General features: G+C 39.0%; 1 protein-coding gene across 8 annotated transcripts in view; it reads left to right on the top strand.

The window, feature by feature from the left end:
- Window positions 1-20,350, top strand: part of ADNP2 (ADNP homeobox 2) — a 36,568-nt gene that overhangs the window by 6,470 nt on the left and 9,748 nt on the right. For 4 of the 8 annotated variants that reach the window (XM_039521805.1, XM_039521804.1, XM_039521806.1 and 1 more), the window contains 3 exons: window positions 518-663; window positions 6,206-6,325; window positions 11,752-11,841. In XM_039521805.1, coding sequence (XP_039377739.1) covers window positions 6,218-6,325; window positions 11,752-11,841 — 198 coding nt within the window. In that variant the 5' untranslated portion in view covers window positions 518-663; window positions 6,206-6,217. Of the gene's footprint in view, window positions 1-517; window positions 664-5,051; window positions 5,199-6,205; window positions 6,326-11,751; window positions 11,842-20,350 lie in introns of all 8 variants that reach the window. The other 4 variants (XM_039521810.1, XM_039521808.1, XM_039521807.1 and 1 more) reach the window with 3 other exon arrangements.

The raw sequence follows: 20,350 nt of genomic DNA, 5'->3' as shown, positions 1-20,350 counted from the left end.
GTCACATCATCATTGGAAGCTGCAGGGCACATGCTATTTCTGAGCATGTGTAGTACAAAAGTAGGGAAGAGGTCAGCTGAGGTAGATAACCAAAGTAGGAGAAAGGTCAGGAGGTTGTAACTCTGGGGTAAATGAGGACAGTGAGCATGCCTGGAATGTTAATGTGTTTGAATGTTGATCCTGAGCACGTGTGAGCATGTGCAGTAGATCTGCTTGTCTAGAAAGTTCTGGAAGGTGAGGCGGAGGGTGCTTCCTAGGTACCCTACCCTGCATGGAGTTAGAGCTCTTCTTCCTGCTTCTGTCCTGCCTGTCCCTCCTCCCCTGCTTTCCTGCCATGGTGTAGTATAGAAAAGTGCATGAGGTGGATAACTGTAACAAGGTAATAGAAGGGATACACAGTACTTCTAAACCCAGGGAGTGTGCAGTACTGAAAAACACTCCTGCAGGCAGTGGCAGGGTTGAGCCTCAACATACACTTGTCGCCTGATCTGTGTTTGTTTTTGTTTTAAACTCACAGTAGTTAAAACCCACATCATCCAGAGAAGGAAGAGAGGTTAAAGGAAAGATGAAAGGATTGAGTTAGTTGGCTGCCTTGTTCAGAGTGTACTGCCTCTTGTGCACATTCCATAATGACTGTGAAGTCCTCTGGCCGTCAGACTTCAGGTAACACAGATGGGAAGGACAACATCCTCATTCCAAAACCAAATCTCCTCTTTAACCAGAACACTGAGGGAGTATAGGCCATGCAAATGTACTTCCCCAACCCTAACCTGTACTTTTGTTCAGGACAGTTCTAAGAATAGTGGAAGGGAGTAGGCAGAGCCCATCTGTAAGCTTGGTGGTTTCAGGTACATTCTAATGACATAGTTTTGTAATGTGAAAATGAGTGGTAGCTAATGTGTAAATAAATCAGGGTTGTCATAGGGCCTATCTATGTGGGAAATTGATAGATGAATATTTATTTTACTAGATATGCCTATCTTTGGGGCTTCTCTACACAGGGAACTTGACTAACACGGCTATAGTGGAATAACTATCACACTGAAGATATTCTAGAATAACTCCCCATATGGACACTCAATGGAGTGTCGATAAGGCAAGTTATTCTGGAATAGTTATCCATTATAGCAATACTAGTCAAGTTCCTTGTGTAGAGAAGCCCTAAAAGTTTGTTTTTAAAAGTCTCTTCCTCCTCCTCTCTTATCTGGAGAGCTGCATTTTGAGCTAGGGAGAGACTTCCGTGTTTAGAATATGGCAGGAAACCAAAGTTAGTGTAATGAAACTCGTGTTGTTCTCTTTAGTTTATCATACAGAGAGTAACCCTAAGGGAATATACACTCTAGAATCACACAGCTATAATTTTAAATAGCAGTTTTGCAGGAAATTTTTAATTTGATTTCCTCTCCATGCTTCAGAACTAAAGGAACAATTTCCAATTAATCAATTTCTTAGACTGATGTGTAGTCCAATAAAACGTTCATCACTTACTGCTTGAGAATATAGTATAAACTGTCTTAACTTAAGACTAGTTTCCAATAAAACGGCTGTTAGTATTGAAATTGTTTGCTGTTTTCCTTAGCTAAGGAAAACTGTTTTGCTCATTTGAGGGGTCTGCTTGTAAAATTACAAGTTAACTTATTTTAGCTCCTTTTAAATATTTTTATGTATTGCCTAAGTACCAAGTTAATGCTTACTTTCTTTTTCCTTCAGCTGAAAAAATGCAACTGGATAAAATTGAAGCGCAAATGTGAACTGAATCTTGTGTAATTTTAAAAAAGTGCCTAATACAGTGAAAATATATAAAATCAACTGACAATTACAAGTACACTTGCATTCTAAAGCAAGATATTGGAAAAATCTTTCCTTTATTTACAAATTAGGACCAAAATGCAAAGTTCTGCATTTTCCTTGTGACAGTTGAGTACAACAAACGTGATTGTTTGACGTTGTGATAGCAGTTTCAGGGTAAATGCAAAATCTTGATCTGAAGTCCTCACATGTAAAGAGAATGAGTCCTTCCTCAGATATCTTTCTTAGAATTCAAGTGTGTGTGTTAAACTCTGTAGAGTTGACATATATTCTTTCAGGTTCTATAAAGAATGACTGAACCTCCCCCCCCTCCAATTTTTTTATTTTTCCAAAAGTCTGCTAGTTCACTTTTAGAAAATATAGTTAATTGAAGAAATCAGACTTTGCAAACTTCCGTTATAGTTTTTGATTATCTGCTTTTTTGCTTTAAATGTGAAGGGGGGAAAGAGGGGAGGTTATACAAAATAGCATTTTCTTTTGCAATTGTCATCTGTACAGTAGGTGTGCTCTATCTTATTTGAGTGTCTTTATATTAGTCTATATAAATTGGAATGGAACTTGCCACATCTATATCTCCAACAGCTCATGCACACTTTAAAGGTGACCTGCAATAAGACTTTTTTTGTACAGTTGTGCATATGCCCTTTTTTGCTGTTGCTATTTTTCCCTTCTTCTGTCTTACCTTTAGAAATAAGAGGAATATCAATTCTTGTCTGTCCTGATTTTGGTGGAGAGTCTGAAGATGAATATTGTTAGCTCACATATTAATTGAAGGGTTGAGATATTGAAAAATACTTTCTTTTCCAATATGTTAGTTGTTGAAAATTTTAAATGGGTGGGGAATCCTTTTAACAAACAAAAAAATCCCCATACCTCCTTTAACTGTCTGACTAAAAATTCTTTCCTCAATTGCTCAGCTCTTAGTTCTGTATACCTTATAGGCTAGTCAGAACCCGAATTTCCAATGTAAATATCAAGCGGAGGGAAAAAATTGCCTAAACCATTCAGCCTTTCTCTGTAGATCATAAATCAAAAGTGCAATTTGTTTTTCATTCTCAGGTCACCTTTCTCTTTCAAGGGGTGAAATTGTTAATTTTCAGCTAATTTTTTTGGATGCACAGAAATGGTCTTCAAGCATACTAATTTTGGTTAAGTGTTTCTCTGATTCATAATATACTATTTGAACTATGTTGCTTGGAACAATGTTTCAATAGTAAACATTGTACTGGTAGGAAGAGTCTACAGTCTTGGTGGTCTTCTCTTGGTTGAAAAGCAGATCATGTTTGCATGATTTAATATGGAGAATATTACTGTTCATACGCTATAAAAGAGTGGAGAAAACCTCATGCTGTACTTTAGGTCCAATACAATACTGTTATGGAAACATTACTCTAGTCTTATGATATTTAAAGGAAAAAAGTTAATGGACAAAATACCACTAAGGGCTATGTGAATGATCTAAGGACAATTCATGTGTCAGAACTGCAAGATCAGCAATAAAGATAGCAAGTACTGTAATCTCTTATTAAATAAGATAATGATTTGTTTGGATTTTGCACTTAATAATGGAATACTTTTGGAAACTTATGTGAATTATGAATTTTTGGAGCTGTTTACATCCAGAAGTAACTAAAATAATCTTTGGTAATAGTTTTTGTCACTCTGCTGCCAAACATCCAGTAGCCAAAATGGTAAGACAAACTGTCATTTTCATACAGTGTATCTTACTGAATTTGCTTTGTTGGACTAGTGTTGGCTTTGGTTGGCAAGAAAGTGGTGGCTGCTAGCAAAAGATTGGCAGTAGTTTGGGATGCAACAAATAGAATGTTTTGGTTAAAGATTGAAGGCTAAAAAACCAAAACAACTAATGACATGGAAATAAAAATGGATGGATAATACACTATTCTAGCTGTGAAATACTGACTATTGTGAATTGAGAAAATGAAACTGAGGACTTGGAAAAACAAGCTCAGAAAGTTGGAATTCCTGACTTACGATAGAAGAAAATGTGTTGTATATTTTAAATGGATTATCGAAGTGTAGATTGATAATTTGAAATCTTGCTTCCAAGCATTGTATTAAGACCAGTGGCATATTTAGTACTTGTGGAATGTACATTTCTTGGATTGAAGAACTGCATCTTGAAAGTTGGAATATATAAACCCAGCTATGTTCAAGAATATTGTTTTATCTGGATTAAGAATCCTGAACTTTGGTTTTAGAAGACATTTGATTTGTTAAAACAGGACTGAAAAGTATGGACATGAGTTATTAGTGCTGTCTTAGTAAACTGATGGTTCTATCTTGGTAGATAGCTTGCTTCTTATGGAAAATCTCTCTTCATCTAATTGATACATTGATGCTTCTGAATGAGAAGGAAGATCACCCAAATGGTGGAAGAAATATTTCCAGTGGACTTGGAACCTGTATCTCCTCGTGGCTTAATTGATCATAGTGGCATCTTATCAACTGTGTTCTTCTATAGTAGACCATGGAGTCTGGTGCATATAATTTGATACAATAGTAGCATTGGTTATAAACTAGAACTTTAAAGTGTCCAAATTTCCACTTGATCTTAATTTGGAATAAAGATTTATCTATTCCCATGGTATCCGAATGCCTTCCAGAGTTTGTTTAAAAAAAACAACAACAAAAAACAAGGAGACTGGCATCTGACAAATGGGGCTCCCTTTCCATGGAGGATGAGGTGAAGAAAATAGCAGGTGGTTTTGTGTACAAAAGTTAAGATGCTTATTTGTTTGGAAGGAATTTAAAGCTTGAAGAAGTGTGTTTTCCATCTGGACTGGGATATAGATTGGGTTTATGGTAGCTCATAGTTTCTATGGGAGAGAATTCCAGTCTGGGGGTCAGACTCCCCCCAAAATCCTGTCTTCTGTAGAGGTAAGCTTTATTCTGGTAAGGGACAGACAGCTCTCTTGTTTTGAGAAATGGAGCTGTTGAGGGCACTTGAGATTCTGAAAGGTGAAGCAGGGTTTTTTTGGGTGATGTGCTCCCAGACTACTTTGATTTTGGAAATCAGGACTGAGACCTTCTCTGGATCCTCACAGAACTGTGTGTGTAAGCATATCACCCAGTTCTCTGTTCCATCATAACGTGTTACTGAGTAGGCATGCTGCTGTATTCTGCACTAGTTTCAGTTTCTCAGGGCTGATACTTTGAAGCTCAAATAAGTTGCATTGTTGGAATTCAAATAGGAGTTGATGAAGATGTGTATTATCAAGGCTAGGTCATCGAAGATGGGATGCGGTCTTCTGGTCAGCTGGAGATGGTAGAAAGAGTTTCTCCTGGATGCGGCTGTACAAGAGGCCAGAGTTAATGGGAAGCACAGAAGAAGTCCTAAAGTGCATACTTGTCTTGATGATCAATGGGTGTGTTTCTTCAAACAAAGGGGCTTGCAGCGGTGGTGGTGGTGGTGGTGTTCTCTAAGAAGTAATTCCCTCTGCCTACAGTAGAACCTCTATTTTGCTGGGATTTAACTTCAGCCAGCTTTTCCTCATCCATAGGTTTACCTTTGCCTGGCTTGGGTAATTGGGTGATAGTGAGATATAGTCATCCCAAAAATCTATACAGTGTTAGAAATCCACACAGATTTTACCAAGCAAGAAATTTGAACATACGTCTGCTGAGAAGCACTACTATAGCCATATCATTATTTACAAATATCTTTAAAATTCAGCTTACATTTACGGCTTCAGCTGTCCACCGTGGTTTTGAAGTGGTGGAGTTTTTGCAGGTTGGAAAACTGCATTATTCTTGTATTGCAATGTCTGGTTCCATGTCACTTAAGCTAGGTGGTGGTTGATAGTAGCAGTTGCAGGAAATCCTGATTTCATTAACAACTGTACTTAAAATATATCTAAGCATATACATGGCAAAAAGTACCCCCCTACACACACACATACACACATATACACACAAAAAGGATGCGGTTTCCTTGGAGGCAGAAATAGCATCACATTTTCACTTGCATGTTATATCTCCACTAGGTGAAGTGGTGGTTGTTTTCTAAATATAGTCAGAAGTTAGCATAATTCAGGTATTCAGGCTTCTGTGCTGAAGATCACAATATAGCTACCAAACAGGAATGAAGAATAGAATTTGGCTAATTTTCAGTCAGGGTGGGAGGAATTTGAATTTTTTTGAAATCTTGGGTTATCATAAGAACATGCATGTTTGTTTTAGAATAAGGAAGTGATCTCATAAGATCATATACTAACAAAGAACAGTTCCTTGTTCAAAGCATTTTGCTTTTCATGCTGGAAAGTAGACTTTTGAGGGAAGCAGTCCCATGATATAAATTATTGCTATAACACTACAAAGCATAAGTGTACATGTACAAATGTTCCATCACATTATTTTTGTCTTTCTCTTTCAGGAAAAGTGCAAAATGTTTCAAATTCCTGTTCAAAATCTTGATAATATCAGGAAGTCTCGAAAAAAGGTGAAGGGCATTCTTGTGGATATTGGGCTTGACAGCTGCAGGGAGTTATTGCAGGTAAAGAATTGAAGTAACATAACACAAACTGCTGAAACTTGAATTTTAAATTTTTGAAAAGTCTTTCACAGTTTAGTGTATATATACTATTCATCTGTCTTAGAAATTTATAATGTGGGTGGGTCAATAAAGAACTGCATCTTTACTTGGATGTTTGCCAGACTCAGGCAATCAATCTATTATAGGCCTGGAATTGGGAGTTTCCTGCAACATAAGTTATTGAAACATTTTGATTTTTAGAAAGGCATGAAATGGAGGGTGCTGCATACTCTTTAGTGGTAGTATTGCATCAAAGGAAAGCACGGTTACTTAAGGAAATGTTGCTTGTTTACTACATGAGTGCTTTCCTGTATGGGACTCTTTAATTAAAAAAAAAAAAAAAAAAAAAACCAAACCGTGAATAAATGAAGATGTAAGCAAACACAAAGGGACTAACTGCTCTGCCTTGACATATCAGGAAGAAATCTCTAAAGGATATACAAACTGTCAACATTTATAAACCAAGCAAAGAGAAACAGTAATCTGTTGTAGGGTTTTAGAAACTTGACTCAAGATCACTTCGGGGGAGGGAAAAAATCAAACTGTGTGACAATTCAGTATTGCATCTCCACAAATTCAAGCAGTCCATCATCAAGTGCACTGAGGCTATGAAGACAAATGTGACATCGTTTTGTTGAGCAGAGACTGTCTGTCATTTTCGGGGGAAAACACTTGCATGCAACAAGCAAAGAGAATCTGCACCAACATAATAGAGAACTTAATATCAAAAAGCTGCAAATGCAATCACTTTTCAGGAACTAAATAAACTACTAAATTGTAGCCTTGACTTGACCAGTTGTTAAATATGATCTTTCATTGGCTTTTCAGTATATTTATGACTTGACTTCATCACCAGCTGAGGACTTACATGATGTCTGTAGGTGTGACATGCTCATAGGAGGAAGAGGACTAAAGCATGATTTTGTAGAGAATCTTGCTATGTTTTTACAATAGTTTGATTACTATTTGAAATTGGTCATTTAAGACTTGCACACAAAAGAAACGTGCTTTGGATCACTATGCATCACTAATCCTGGAACAGTGTTGACATTTGTTCATTCTAGTTAAATCTTGGCTGAGGGACTTCAGCATTTGAATAAACTTGACAAGAGAGAACACTTTTGTGTATTTGTCCAGTATTTTGCATATTCCCTCTATTCTAATACTTTATTTTAATCAGAGCATTTCTCATTCCTCAATTCTTACACCTGGATCCTTTGAAGTCCAAATCTTGGTTTGATATCAATTTCTTGCTATGGAAATTATTGTAAAGTCAACTTTAGATTGTGCTATAGAATAAATTGAGAGAGGATTAATGACTAAGACTCTCTTCAAAGCATAAATAGGATTTTAGGAAGCATGGTAATCATGGGGGGGGGGGAGATATGGTGAGTGTGGGTAGAAAACGGGCACAGCAAATTGAGTTATTGGATATAAAGTCCCTTGTCAAGTTCAGTTACTGTTGTTTGGCTTTCTAGATAAGCTACACCTGTTTCTGTTAAGTATGGAAAGACTTCATCAACTGGGATGATGGTTTTTAGACTTCTTGGGTTCAGCATTCTTCCATTGCAGCATAGTGTGACTTTTAGCAATCGCTAAAACATTTTGACCAGTGTTGATATTTAATAGGTGAGAAGTAGCTTAGTTTCTCTGTATCTAGATGAAATTTTGGACATCACTCCTCTTGGGGAGGGAGGAAAATCCAGTAATTGTAATAATTAGCGTTATAATGTTATAGAACTAAGCCTCCATGCTGAGGTAACTATGAAACAGGCCTCCTAAAAAGGAAGTTTCTAGTAAGATATAATAATTGGCATTTGTCTTTGGAGGCAAGGTATGTCTGAAGGTTGGTCTTTCTTTGTAACCGGAGACTAAAAGGGCCTGTTTGTTGGCTAACAGCTTATGCTCTCCTTTGGGAGGTTGACATGGGCCTTCTCTTCCAGATGTATGGTTGGATCTGCTGCACAACCATATCAGGGTGGATTAAATCATCATTTTTTTTTTCCCCCCAAGAAAATCTTTTTTTAAAATTTAAATTACTTCAAAAAAATCTATTTAAAATTCAGCATGAAATGATGACAATATATGCTAAGACCTAAATTTAATATTTTTTTTTTATTTTAAATTATTTTATTAAACTACCTATTTGCTTCCAAAGCTTTAAAGAAAATGAAACCACTAAGCAGGGGGAAGTCCCTGGCTAAGCACATGGAACCAGAGCTTGTAGAAATGCTTAACCAGCTTTTTGACAGCAGTAGCCTCTTCTGTTGGGTGCAGAGAGAATATTTTCTTCCTTTCACTTTATTCAACTGTTCACTTCAATGGCTAGTTCACCCAAAGTTAAGGAACCAACTAAGAGTAGAGAAAGCAGGGAAGCTGGCTTACTTCTTCAAATCTATGAAAAAACTAGGTGTGAGAGGATAGATCTACTAGTTCTAAAATCTTGAAGGACATAGTGACCAGAAACAATCTGTTCAATTTACTAACTACAGATAACACTTTATTTGCTTAATACATTGATTAGTTCTAAGAGCAAAACATGTTTTGCTATAATTATTCCCCTTCTGTATCCATACTAAAGGTAGTTTTATTTAATTAGCTGGAATTCATTTTAAAAGACTTTTTTCACCCAAATAGAACTTACCACAGATCATAAGTTTTAAAAAAAAAATCCAGTGAATGAGAAATGCATCATTCATTTTTCTAACATAATAAATGAATGTGAAAGTTAAATATGAATAAATGTGTGTTAAGATAAATAATTGCTTAAATAAATGTATATAGATGCACTACATCCTCCTGGCTAGCAGGAAGTAGTACCAAATTTGGTACCAAGGCTTTATTTAGTTTCAGCTTACCTTTTTTGTGGTTACCAATCAATGAGAATCAGATTGGCTTTAGGAAAATAATTTAAGTACCAATGCAAAACAAGAATAAAATCAATGATTTAAATGATTTCCTGCTTTTAATCACTTTGATTTAAATCAATCTGTCCTGAACAATACTATGTTAAGTGCGCCTAGTGTGACTTCCTAGATGTATTGGCAACTTATTTTAACTCTTCTCCAGCAGGTTAGGATCTGCAGTAAGTATTAAAAAGTAAAGCAGAAGTCAACATTCTAGATTTTTGAGCCAAAGGCCCTTCTGGTAATTGTTTTTTTATAAGTGAGGGAGTGTTTTTCATTCATGAGGTACATCAGTATAGAAAGTAAATACTGTTAAAAAGTTGCACAAATTCAAGGACAACTTGACATTCCTTGGATTCTTTTATAACTGATTACACCAGGCTATGTAGATTCCACAAATATAAGTGCTGAGCTAGCAAAATGTTAGGTCAATAAGTGTCTGACAAGCTTTTCCACTTTCTTATCCATTTAACTTTTGGGAGAAAAAACTGGGGGACCTTAGGATTTCTCATGAACTACACTCTTGGGGGGGGGGCGCTATAGGATTGCTCATGCTAAGTCTTTTATCTTAAGATGCTGTCTGCAGGGATCGTGGGCTTTGGTGGGAAGCTGTTGAGGAAGTTTAAGTATCAGCTTTAGAATTTCTACAGGAATTGGTGGGGAGGGGCAGGAGCTGTTTTAGAATCTTTCCATTTATTGCCCGGAGAAATTTTGCAGCTTTCCCAAGTGAGGGGGAGAGTTCTTTGCTTGTCTCTTCTAGGTTGTAGGAGACATCTCTGGGTTGGAATTGCTCTTTTGAGTTCTCGTGAGTTATTTCCACTATCTCTGGATTTCTTATTTTGATGCTCTGTTGTAGTTTTTCCTTTTTGAAACCTGGCTAACAAAATAGATCTTTACACCAGAAACTCTCACTGTGGTGTGAGTTTGAGTATATACACCTTTACCCCGATATAACGTGACCTGATATAACATGAATTCAGATATAACGTGGTAAAGCAGCGCTCCGGGGGGGGAGCTGAGCGCTCCGGTGGATCAAAGTAAGTTGGATATAATGCGGTTTCACTATAACACGGTAAGATTTTTTTGGCTCCCGAGGACAGCATTATATCTGGGTAGAGGTGTAATTCTAAAACTGCCTTTTGGCCTTCCTTTATCTTATAGGGCAATTGGGGTAGCTGAAGGCCTGTATAACAGATCACTTGAGCCCCCTTTTTATCTTTGTCCATGTTGGAAATCTTCACCTGTAAAATCTTTACTCTAGAAGCATCTCTTTAGTAGCAGCTGCTTGAAATTAAAGCAGACTAAAAACTTAAGGATGGGCCCTTTTGACATCACAGAAGGGGAGAAGTATGTACAGTAATTTTCTGTGGCCATAGGCATTTCTGTCTGAACGTCAAAGCAGAAAACACTAGTCTGAAGTGGATGCTCTGAAAAGCAGAACATGGCCTTTTTTTTTTAATATGCTCTTTCATAAGGTAAATATTTAATACCATGGGCTAAAGCACAAATTTCTAAAACTTATTCTGGTACTAGTTTCTGGTACTCTTTGAATGTCAAACCAGCATGTGGGATTGGTGGATATCTTCCTCTGTGCCAAAGTCTAATGGTATATTAAGTATAGTTGCCATGTAGCAGAAGCTGCAAAAGACGGCTTGGCATACAAGATGGAGATGGGGGGTGCGGGGAAAGGAACAGAGTTGAACCTATGGATGTAGAGAATAAGACAAATGTAAACTTAGAGGATGGGGTGAACTAGTTTTGGGGTGGAGGATTCCAAGGGAACCAATGCCAAACACCCATTTAAATGAGGTAGGTTGTTCTTAATCTCAGCTACAATACTCTCTCATCCTGCTGGTGACTTATGTTTCTTGCAGACACAATAATGCATGTTCTCACAGGACATATAGTGCTTTATTTCAGGAAGCTAGTTCCCGAATGCATGGTCTTTGCAGATTAAGTGATAAAGATGCTTTGCTGAAGAGTAAAAAAACTTGGGTCCCTTTGCAAAATGACTTCTGGAGCTGAGGAGATGGAAATGAGGTAATGGAAAAGGAGAGGAATGGAGGCAAATGCTGAAGTGATGTGGATTAAAGGAAAAAGGGAGTTTGTGCCTTAAAAGATTCCTGAACTTGCATAGAAGCAAATGGAATAAAGAGTAGCCCCTAGATCATTCTGAACACTTAGGATTCTCTTCTTTAAATATTTTGTTTATATTAAATAACTTGAGGTGGTAGTTCAATTAAAAATAACCTAATAAGGAACAAGTAAGATCATTTTGAAATATTGGACCCTAATATTTTGGAACTTTGAAGTTGCTTTCTTACATCCTGATACACAATATTGAGTTTCGGCAACCTAGATTTTTTTCTATCGGTTTATTTGAATTTTTGAATAATTTGAATTTTTCCCTTGTTTTACATACATAAACTGTTCTGTAAATAAATTGTGTGTGTATATAATATATTTTTCCCTCTCTTTTAGAATCTTAAAGGTTATGATCCAGGAGAAAAATATTTTTGCAACACTTCATGGAGTGATGTGTCTCCTTGGGAGTCTGTGGGCAAAAGAAAGGTATGTATGCTTGCATCAGGTGGTCTCCGCAATTAAATTGAATGTTGTTGCAAAGGATGAGATGAGGGTGGGATTCAGATAAAGTCCTAATGAGAGTGTAATACTCTGACATAGGATGAAAGGAGGTGATTTCCTGGCTTCACGGATTCCTCCTCTCCATAATAATGAAAACCTACAGAATTTCTGCTGAAAAGCCTCTTTAAGGGGAGCTGTAAGTTTATAAGGGCCAGATTCTAAGTGTCCCTACACTGATGCACAAAGTGGGGGCAATACAGGAGCCTGACCCATCCCTGTTTCACTCCTTATGTTACCCAAATACAAAGTCTGGTACTGGCTAATGACATTAGCCACCACAAAAGGATAGGGAGGAGGCAGAGGCCTGACCACACTGTATCTTCCTAAGGGGTATTGTAATAGGGCAGCCCCATCTGGAGTGCTCTCCTGCATCAGGCCACACCAGGCCAGATGCACCAACCTCAGTTACCTTCCTTCAGAGTCCCCAGTATCTCTACATAAGCTTTCTTGTCTCATGACTACTCCTTCTTGGAGCTTATGTTTATTACAACAACGTGGCCAAATAGTCCATAACAGGAGTCCTGAAACCTAGTCCATTTGTCACCCCCGTGCATGTAATCTTTAAAATCCCATGCCACCTGGTCAGTCAGTGTAGCACATACCACAGTCTGATGTCTTCTGCCAATACCTGTTCTTTTCCTCAGTCTTCTCCTAGGTATTGCTTCAACGTCTCTCATGACTCTTCAGCCCCCTCTGGCCCTCAAGCTTTAGCTCTCTGGCTCTGAGAGCCAACAGGCATCTCCTTACCTGTTCTCAGCTTTCAACCCTCTCCAGCCTTCTCTGGTTCAAGAAGGTCAGCAGACTAGCCTCTCCATTGGCTTCCTGATAATTCCTCCCTCTTTTCAGAGAGCGCCATTTCCTGTAGATTTCCTTCCATCTTGTGATCTCTGGTAAGGGAAAGCTACCAATCTTCTGACTCCCAGGCATCTCTCATCTGTCCCTTTTCCTGACTGATTCTCTTGACTCTCAGGTGTCCTCTTTTAAGCCTCGTTTAGGTTAGCTGATGAGTCAAGGTGCACTGGCCCTGCTCCCTCTTAAAGGGCCAGTGTCCCCTGTGACAGATACCAGAGGCCATAGTCCTCCCTGCATGCCAGGGAGCTCTAGATGTGCCTCCTTAATGCTTCCTCCTCTCCTCTCTTTAAAGGCAGGTCAGTTCTTTAAAGTCAGTTGAGCTCTTTATTGCTTGTGTAAACAGAATAGGGTGATGTAATAAGAAACACAGAAGGTTATGGAAGTTGTAAAGCAACAGAAAACATGAATGGATAGATGTGGGCAATTGAGGGAGAAGCTGAGAGAATTGTGTGTGGAATGGGCTGCAGTGAAAAGCACATGGTGAAATGGCCCCCCCTTTGTGTCTAGTTAGCCAGGCAAAGGGAATCCCTTGCAAAGAGAACAGTGGAAGATAGACGGGGTGATGCAAATAAAATCCAAGTCCTGTTAGAGGCTAAATAAATTCATCTCTATGCAGTGTAAAACTACAGACATACATGGATAGGAAGGTTCCTGGAAGAAAGGACAACCTTCTTTGAACCCCCTCGAAAGATCTGATTTCTTGCGATATTGTTTCAGCAGTACTTGGACTGTGTTTTGGTATGGATTGCTCCTATGGATGACTCCCTCCATAGTGAATGCCGCTCGTCACCCCCTCAGAAATGGACTGTTAAAATGCTTCATGTGTTACTATGTGAATTGCTTTGTGGCATGCTTTCATTATGCTTAAAGGTTATTGTAACTACATAGCATCTGTGGGAGAGCTCTGTAGCCACCTCTTTTGGAATGCTGAACATATAGGTGTCTATGGCTATGGTGCTGATGATTTGTACTGCTTGTGATTTAAAAGAAAATATAGTTGAATTGTCATCTTACAGTTTTTGTGACGCTCCAAATCAGTTTGTAGACCATTGAATACATACTAATTTTAAAGAAACATAGGCTGAGCAAAGTCGGCTTTTTTTTTCCAAGTAAAAATATATTACAGAAGTATCAAGCCATTATTTTTTTTAAGAGTTGCCAATTGAAAATGAACAGAAACATAACATGTTTTATGTTTTAAATTGGAATATATGGACTAATAATACAAACTTTTTTTTATTTTAAAAACTGTTCCTCCTTCACATATTGAACAGAGAGCTGACCATCAAAAACTCCTGCATATAACTTGGAGTTAGGTTTGATGCAGGGAAGTGGAATTGCTGAGAAGTTAGTGTTAACATGGGAACAAGTTCTTTTCTCCATCTGACTGAATCTTTGTGAGTTAGCTAGAATTTTTAAGGAGTCCAGCCCAGAAGCAGGTTCCTAGTGGTCTGACACCTCTTTAAGTCAACAAGAGAGGTATTACAGGGCCATGTGGCTGAAAGGGTTATCATATCCTTTTTGGTTCCTGAACTTTTTTCCTCTCTTCCTTGTTGTGCAAATACCAGAGGTAGCTCAAACTTACCTGAGGCTGCTAGGGCTTGATGCCACTATTTCTGCCTGTATGCTAGATTCTTTGCATCCTGCAGTGCAAACAGAGCTGTAATTCAGGGCTTATACCTTATTTATTTATTAGCAATCTCGCTTTTAAAGTTTTGTTTTTTTGACGGCGGCAGCAAGCAAACTCGCCCTCAGGAAACCATGTTTTCTGGGCTCTGTTCCATGAATGGGATCACCTCTCTCTCAACATCATGACAGAGGAGAAAGCTAACCTGAGTAAGCCAAAGGCCAAACAGTGATGTGAATCTACGAGGAGACCACCTTCAAGGATGTAGAAGAGAAACTCTGCCATATCTTTTGGTAGTCTCTCTGCATCTTCCCATCCCTCGCACATCAGCCAGAACTTCTGGAGACATCCTCTCAAAAGTGAAGCAACCCTCTTCAATACTGGGAGGGTGGCAAACGGGATATTTTCTTGCCGAACAGGCATCTTCAAGGGCTAATACAAAAATCCTTTCTCCTGCACTCCTTTTTCCCTAAACCTATTCTTGATCAATTCACTTCTGCCTCCCCCCCCCTCCCCGGGGGGGGGGAGGAGGAGGAAATATAGCTCAGGATGGTCTTCCATGTGCAAATGTGGGTGAGTGAGTTAATGGGGACAGAATGTGGCTTGCTACTTGACTCCCCATCTTCGGATGCAGGATGTGAATTCTTAGAGAATTATCCCTACATTACCTCCTTATTTGTATATCTGAAGATGAGGAGATACACCAAGGATCCAACCACAGGTTATTTTCTGAACTAGGAAAAGGGACAGGTCTAATGGGGATGAGAATCTCCACTGTAAAAGGCCCCCCAAAAGTCCTTTAGTTGGCCAGAAAATGTAATGACGGAGGGCAAGAAGCAAATACGTATGCCTGCTCTTTGTCCTCAGCAAGTTTCAGCTCTTATCAAAGAAGGATAACTATGTTGGAACATAACCCTGAGCCAGAAAAATAGAAAACGTTCTTCCTCAGCAGACATGTTTTGAAACAACAGGGAAGAAGTGGTCGCCATCAACAAGATCCAACTAGAAAAAAGGATGAATGAACTAAATCTAAGGGAGAACGCTCCCATCCAGAGCAAAGGTATATTTTGCCATCCCTCTGCATTCCTCTTAAGACAGCTGCCCATTCCAGTGAAATCCAAAAACTACAAACCACCTGCAAGAGGAGGAGCTCCTTTCATTCTTACCCTCAACAAAGGTGTCGATGAAGGGGTTAACTTTATTCTGGAATAGAACTTGAGCCCACAGATACCAAGGTGTGGAAACCAAATCTCCTTCCAGTCAAAATAGTCAGCATGACTGCAGCTGTGTATGTGTCTTTCCAGAAATATGGCTGGAAGTGATACTCCCTTACTCAAGTGAACAGATCCAATCAGCTTCAGCTGGGTAGATTTCCATTCTTCGGACTGGAGATGGAGCTCTAGGGAGTGCCACATGGATACCAAGTTCCTCCACATCTCTTGTTAAACTCTCTTGAACTGTGAGAGAGACAGAAGCATTCACTTATCCTGATATTTCACACCACCCTCAATTAAGAGCAATAGTCTGTCCTTTAAGGGGCTCAGGCCTTTACTCCCTAATTATCATAGTTTAGCTTTTTAAAAAATGTTTAGGCCAGCATAGACATCAAGAAGCTGAACAGATTGATGAAGAGAATTTATATTCATAATGGAGACTTTTTAGCTTCTACAATCACTTCAGTCTCTTCAGTGGAACTGGGAACTTATTTGCATATTCTCAAATACCCTGTCCTTGATAATTCTCAAGTTTGCCTATGGAAATCGCCACTATCAATACAAAACATTAATCTTTGGCCTCCACTCTGCTTGAGGTAGTCAGTGAAGGAATTGCTAGTGATAATAAGTAGGCTAAGGGGCTCTAGGAATTCATTGATTCTTGTTTCTAGGTAATATACTCATCAGAACCTCTTCCCCAAGCATCTTAAAGGCAACAGTTTGGGACACTTTCCATGCTTCAGGCACAAAGTTTTATCATAAATCCAAAGAAGAGTTCACTGGTCTGGTCTTAGAGCACTGTCCTCCTAGGGCAGTGATTTTTTTTTTTCAACCTGTGGTCCGTGGACCCTGGGGTCCCATAGACTACGTCTAAGATTCACAAAGTGGGTCCACACTGCCATTTGACATATTTTAATGGTCCACAGATGAAAAAAAGTTGAAAACCACTGGCATGGGAGATGAGAACACAAGGAGAGCCGTGGTCTTTTTGTGACACACAGCAAAGACACTGATCTCCACAGAACTTGTATTACCATATGTACTCCATTCATCTTTCCTTGCAATTGCTGAGCCTGATGTCTCTAGTTGCCTGCAGAGAGATCATCCCGTGGATGAATATACAGATGAGATTTCTCTTTCAGGTTTGAAATTATTCCCAGCAAGAAATGCACATGAAAAGGAAAATTCTCCCCCAACTAACTTACTCCCTCTGTGGAAGTAGGAAGCCTATACAGCAAGTTTCTTCCCTCAGTCTGTACTTCAAGGTCTGATTGAAAACTCTAGGCTGTCAGGTTTAGGAGCCCACTTGGATTGTGTGGTTGAGGTTGGCTTCAAAGCACCAATCTAGAAATAAGTGCACCAGCTTGCGTTCTGAGAATTTCAGGCTCAACTGAGGCAAGAGCATGTTGTCCCATCAGACAACACAACCACATAAGATGATGAGGGGGACATATGGTTCAAATCAAAACACATACAAACCTTGCAGATCCTACTGTGGGTGTGATATTACATAACATCCATCAGGGTAAACCAAATACAGTAGAACCTTAGAGTTATGAACACCTTGGGAATGGAGGTTGTTCGTAACTCTGAAATATTCGTAACTCAACAAAACATTGTGGTTGTTCTTTCAAAAGTTTACAGCTGAACATTGACTTAATATAGCTTTGAAACTTTACTATGCAGAAGAAAATGCTGCTTTTAACTATCTTAATTTAAATGAATCAAGCACAGAAACCGTTTTCTTTCCTTGTCAAATCTTTTTTTAAATCTTCCCTTTTTTTTTTAGTAGTTTAACACAGTATTGTGTTGTATTTGCTTTTTTCTTTTTTTGGGGCGGGGGGAGAGAAGGAGGCCTCTGCTGCTTCCTAATTGTGTACGTCCAGTTTCAAATGAGGTGTGTGTGGTTGATTTCAGTTAGTAATGCTGGTGTTTGTAACTGAGGTTCTACTGTAAAAGGATCCTGGAATACAAAAGCAGATTGGTTAACTCATCTGTGGATAGAAAAAGAGTTGGCTCTTAGCTGAAACATTTTTTGGTTGATAGACTATCTCAGGTGGATTTATTCACATGCAGACAAAATGCAAAAACAAGGCCTCTTCTTCATCGGCGATCATTGGGAGCAGATGCTATTGCTCACAGATGAGCAAATCTTTTTTTATACCTGAGCTCACTTGCCATGTTCTATGGCATCCTGCTCTGGCAAAAAGAATGTTGACTGACACAGAATATATGTGCAAAGCTGCCACCTGGTCCAAATTAAAGCCCTACAGGTTCAATCTTCGCTTATTTCCAGGATGGTGGTTGGCAGAAAGTTGCTCCAAGCCGTAGTCCCAAAACATTCATAGATTATTATTTTTTATTTATTTATTTTTTTAAAGGCTGGAAGGGACCCCTAGATCATCTAGTCTGAACTCCTGTGTAACACAGACAATATAATTTCACTCCTGTATTGAGCTGAATAACTGGTTTGACTACAGCAAATCTTACAGAAAGGCATCCAATATTGATTTGAAGGCCTCGAGATTTTTTCCAATGATTAATCATCCTCACTTGTTAATTTTTTTTGTCTTATTTATAATTTGAATTTGTCTGGTTCAGATTAATGTTCATTTTAGGGATGGTGAAACCACCTTCTTCTGTTTTACTTGCCCTCCTTACAAACTCTTTCCTGATGACTTGTTTCCCATATATCTCAGATTGGGGAAAGGTCAAAGTCCAGAATGGAAAAATCGTTACTAAAAATTCTTTTCTGGGACCTATTCTTGTCCAGCAGGGCAGATTGGAGTAGTCCTGAATGTGTCTCTAAGGCCTCTTCAGGTTCCACGTATATAGTTAACACAAATGAGCTAAAGTATTACTGTAAGGAGTTTTAGATCCTAATCTACTCATAAGAATGTTATGTCCCTACAAGTTTGGAAGTACTATGTGGGTGGAAGGAGCAAGGCCAAGCAATGGAGCTTATGGACAAGTCTGAACAGCTTTTCATATTTGCAGGAAGATGTGCTAGCCTGAACTAGGGAAGAGGTCAGCCCTACAGAGGGAATTTATCAAGTAACAAACTTTTACTTTTCTATTCTGACAAATAACTATTAATGGTGGGGTACAGGAAGGAGAGCTGAAGTCCAGTTACACCTCTACCCCTTTATAACGCCATCCGTTATAACACGAATTCGGATATAACGCGGTAAAGCAGTGCTCCAGGGGGGCGGGCTGTGCACTCCGGCGGATCAAATCAAGTTTACTGTAATGCGGTTTCACTTATAATGCGGTAAGAAATCACCTCTGGGTTTGGCCCCATCACAGGAGGAGTTGCAAGAATTTTTAAAGAGTGGTATGACCTACTACCTGAGAAATTAATTTATTCTTTTCTCAGCTTGTGACGGCTAGCGAAAAGCGACTAGGCCTACCATCACATAAATGGAAGGAGGAAAATGAATCCAGTGATGAAGCAGTTCCTAAAGACACGGCAGTATTTATTTCACTAGGATGTACTTTCAGTTGCTTTCAGTGCCATTTCTATTACTTTTCCCATGGTCCATGTGCCCTAAGTGTGGGATGGGAAACTTCAGTCTTTGAAGAATGCTATAGTTGTCCCAATCATCACTCCTTGGTGTCTTCTCATTTCTTAGGCAAAGTTATTTAAGGTAGTGACAATAATTCCAGTGAGACCTGGCCTCTGTTGACTTCTTTGATCCTTTCAGTTTTGGACTTTTCCTGAAGAGTGCTCTAGGGCCACTAATAATCACTATAATGAAATGTCAAAACTCAAGGTCTCCGTAGCCTTTTCCAGTCTGTAATGAAGTGCAGCTGACCCTTTTATATGATCTATTTGGAGCTGACAGTGCAGCACTACAGTGGCTTCAGTGATTCCTTTCAGAGGGAGCTTGGGGTAGTGATTGACAGCTGCCCTTTTCCCAAGAGACCTTGCAGGTGATGTTCTGCAGGTATCAATACTCTTAATACTTTTATAGTCTTGAAGGCAAGAAGGGACCATCATGATCATCTAGTCTAACCTCCTGTACATCACAAGCCACAGAACCTCACCCACTCACTTCTATAAAAGGTCCATAATCTCTGGCTCAATTACTGAAGTCCTCAAATCTTGATTTAAGGACTTGAAGTTACAGAGAATCCACCACTTACTGTAGTTCAAATCAACAAGTGACCTGAACCTCACTCTGCAGAAGAAGGCAAAAAGCCCCCAGAGTCTCTGCCTTTCAGACCTGGTGAAGAATTTCTTACCAACCCCAAATACAGTAATCAGACTGTGAGCATTTGGGCGAGACCCACCAGTCAGATAGCTGGGAAAGGATTTTTGTAGTAGCTCCGTCTAGTGTCCCATTTCTTGCCATAGGAGATATTTGCTAATAACCGTCACAAATGGGCCCTGTGCCCTTGTAGGCAACTTCATTATACCTTCTCTTCCAAAAACTTTTCAAGCTCAGTCTTGAAACAAGTTACGTTGTTTTTTTTTTTTTACCCCACTTTCTCCTTGGAAAGCTGTTCCAGAACTGCATTCCTCTGATGGTTAGAAACATTTAGTCTAATTCCAAGCCAAAATTATTTGTTGCTCGGCTTATATCCATTTGCTTTTGTGCCAACATTGCCCCTTAACCTGGTGGTTATCCCTTTTATGTATTTATAGAGAGCAATCCTATCTTAGGCTAAACAAGTCATGCTCCTTAAGTCTCCTCTCGTAAGGTATCTTCTTCATTCCTCTGGTCATCCTAATAGCCCT

This window comes from Mauremys reevesii, linkage group 2 (assembly GCF_016161935.1).
Source record: "Mauremys reevesii isolate NIE-2019 linkage group 2, ASM1616193v1, whole genome shotgun sequence".
In the NCBI taxonomy this organism is placed as follows: Eukaryota; Metazoa; Chordata; order Testudines; family Geoemydidae; genus Mauremys; species Mauremys reevesii.
Note: the sequence above shows the minus strand (reverse complement) of the source record. Positions and strands in the feature narration are given on the sequence as shown.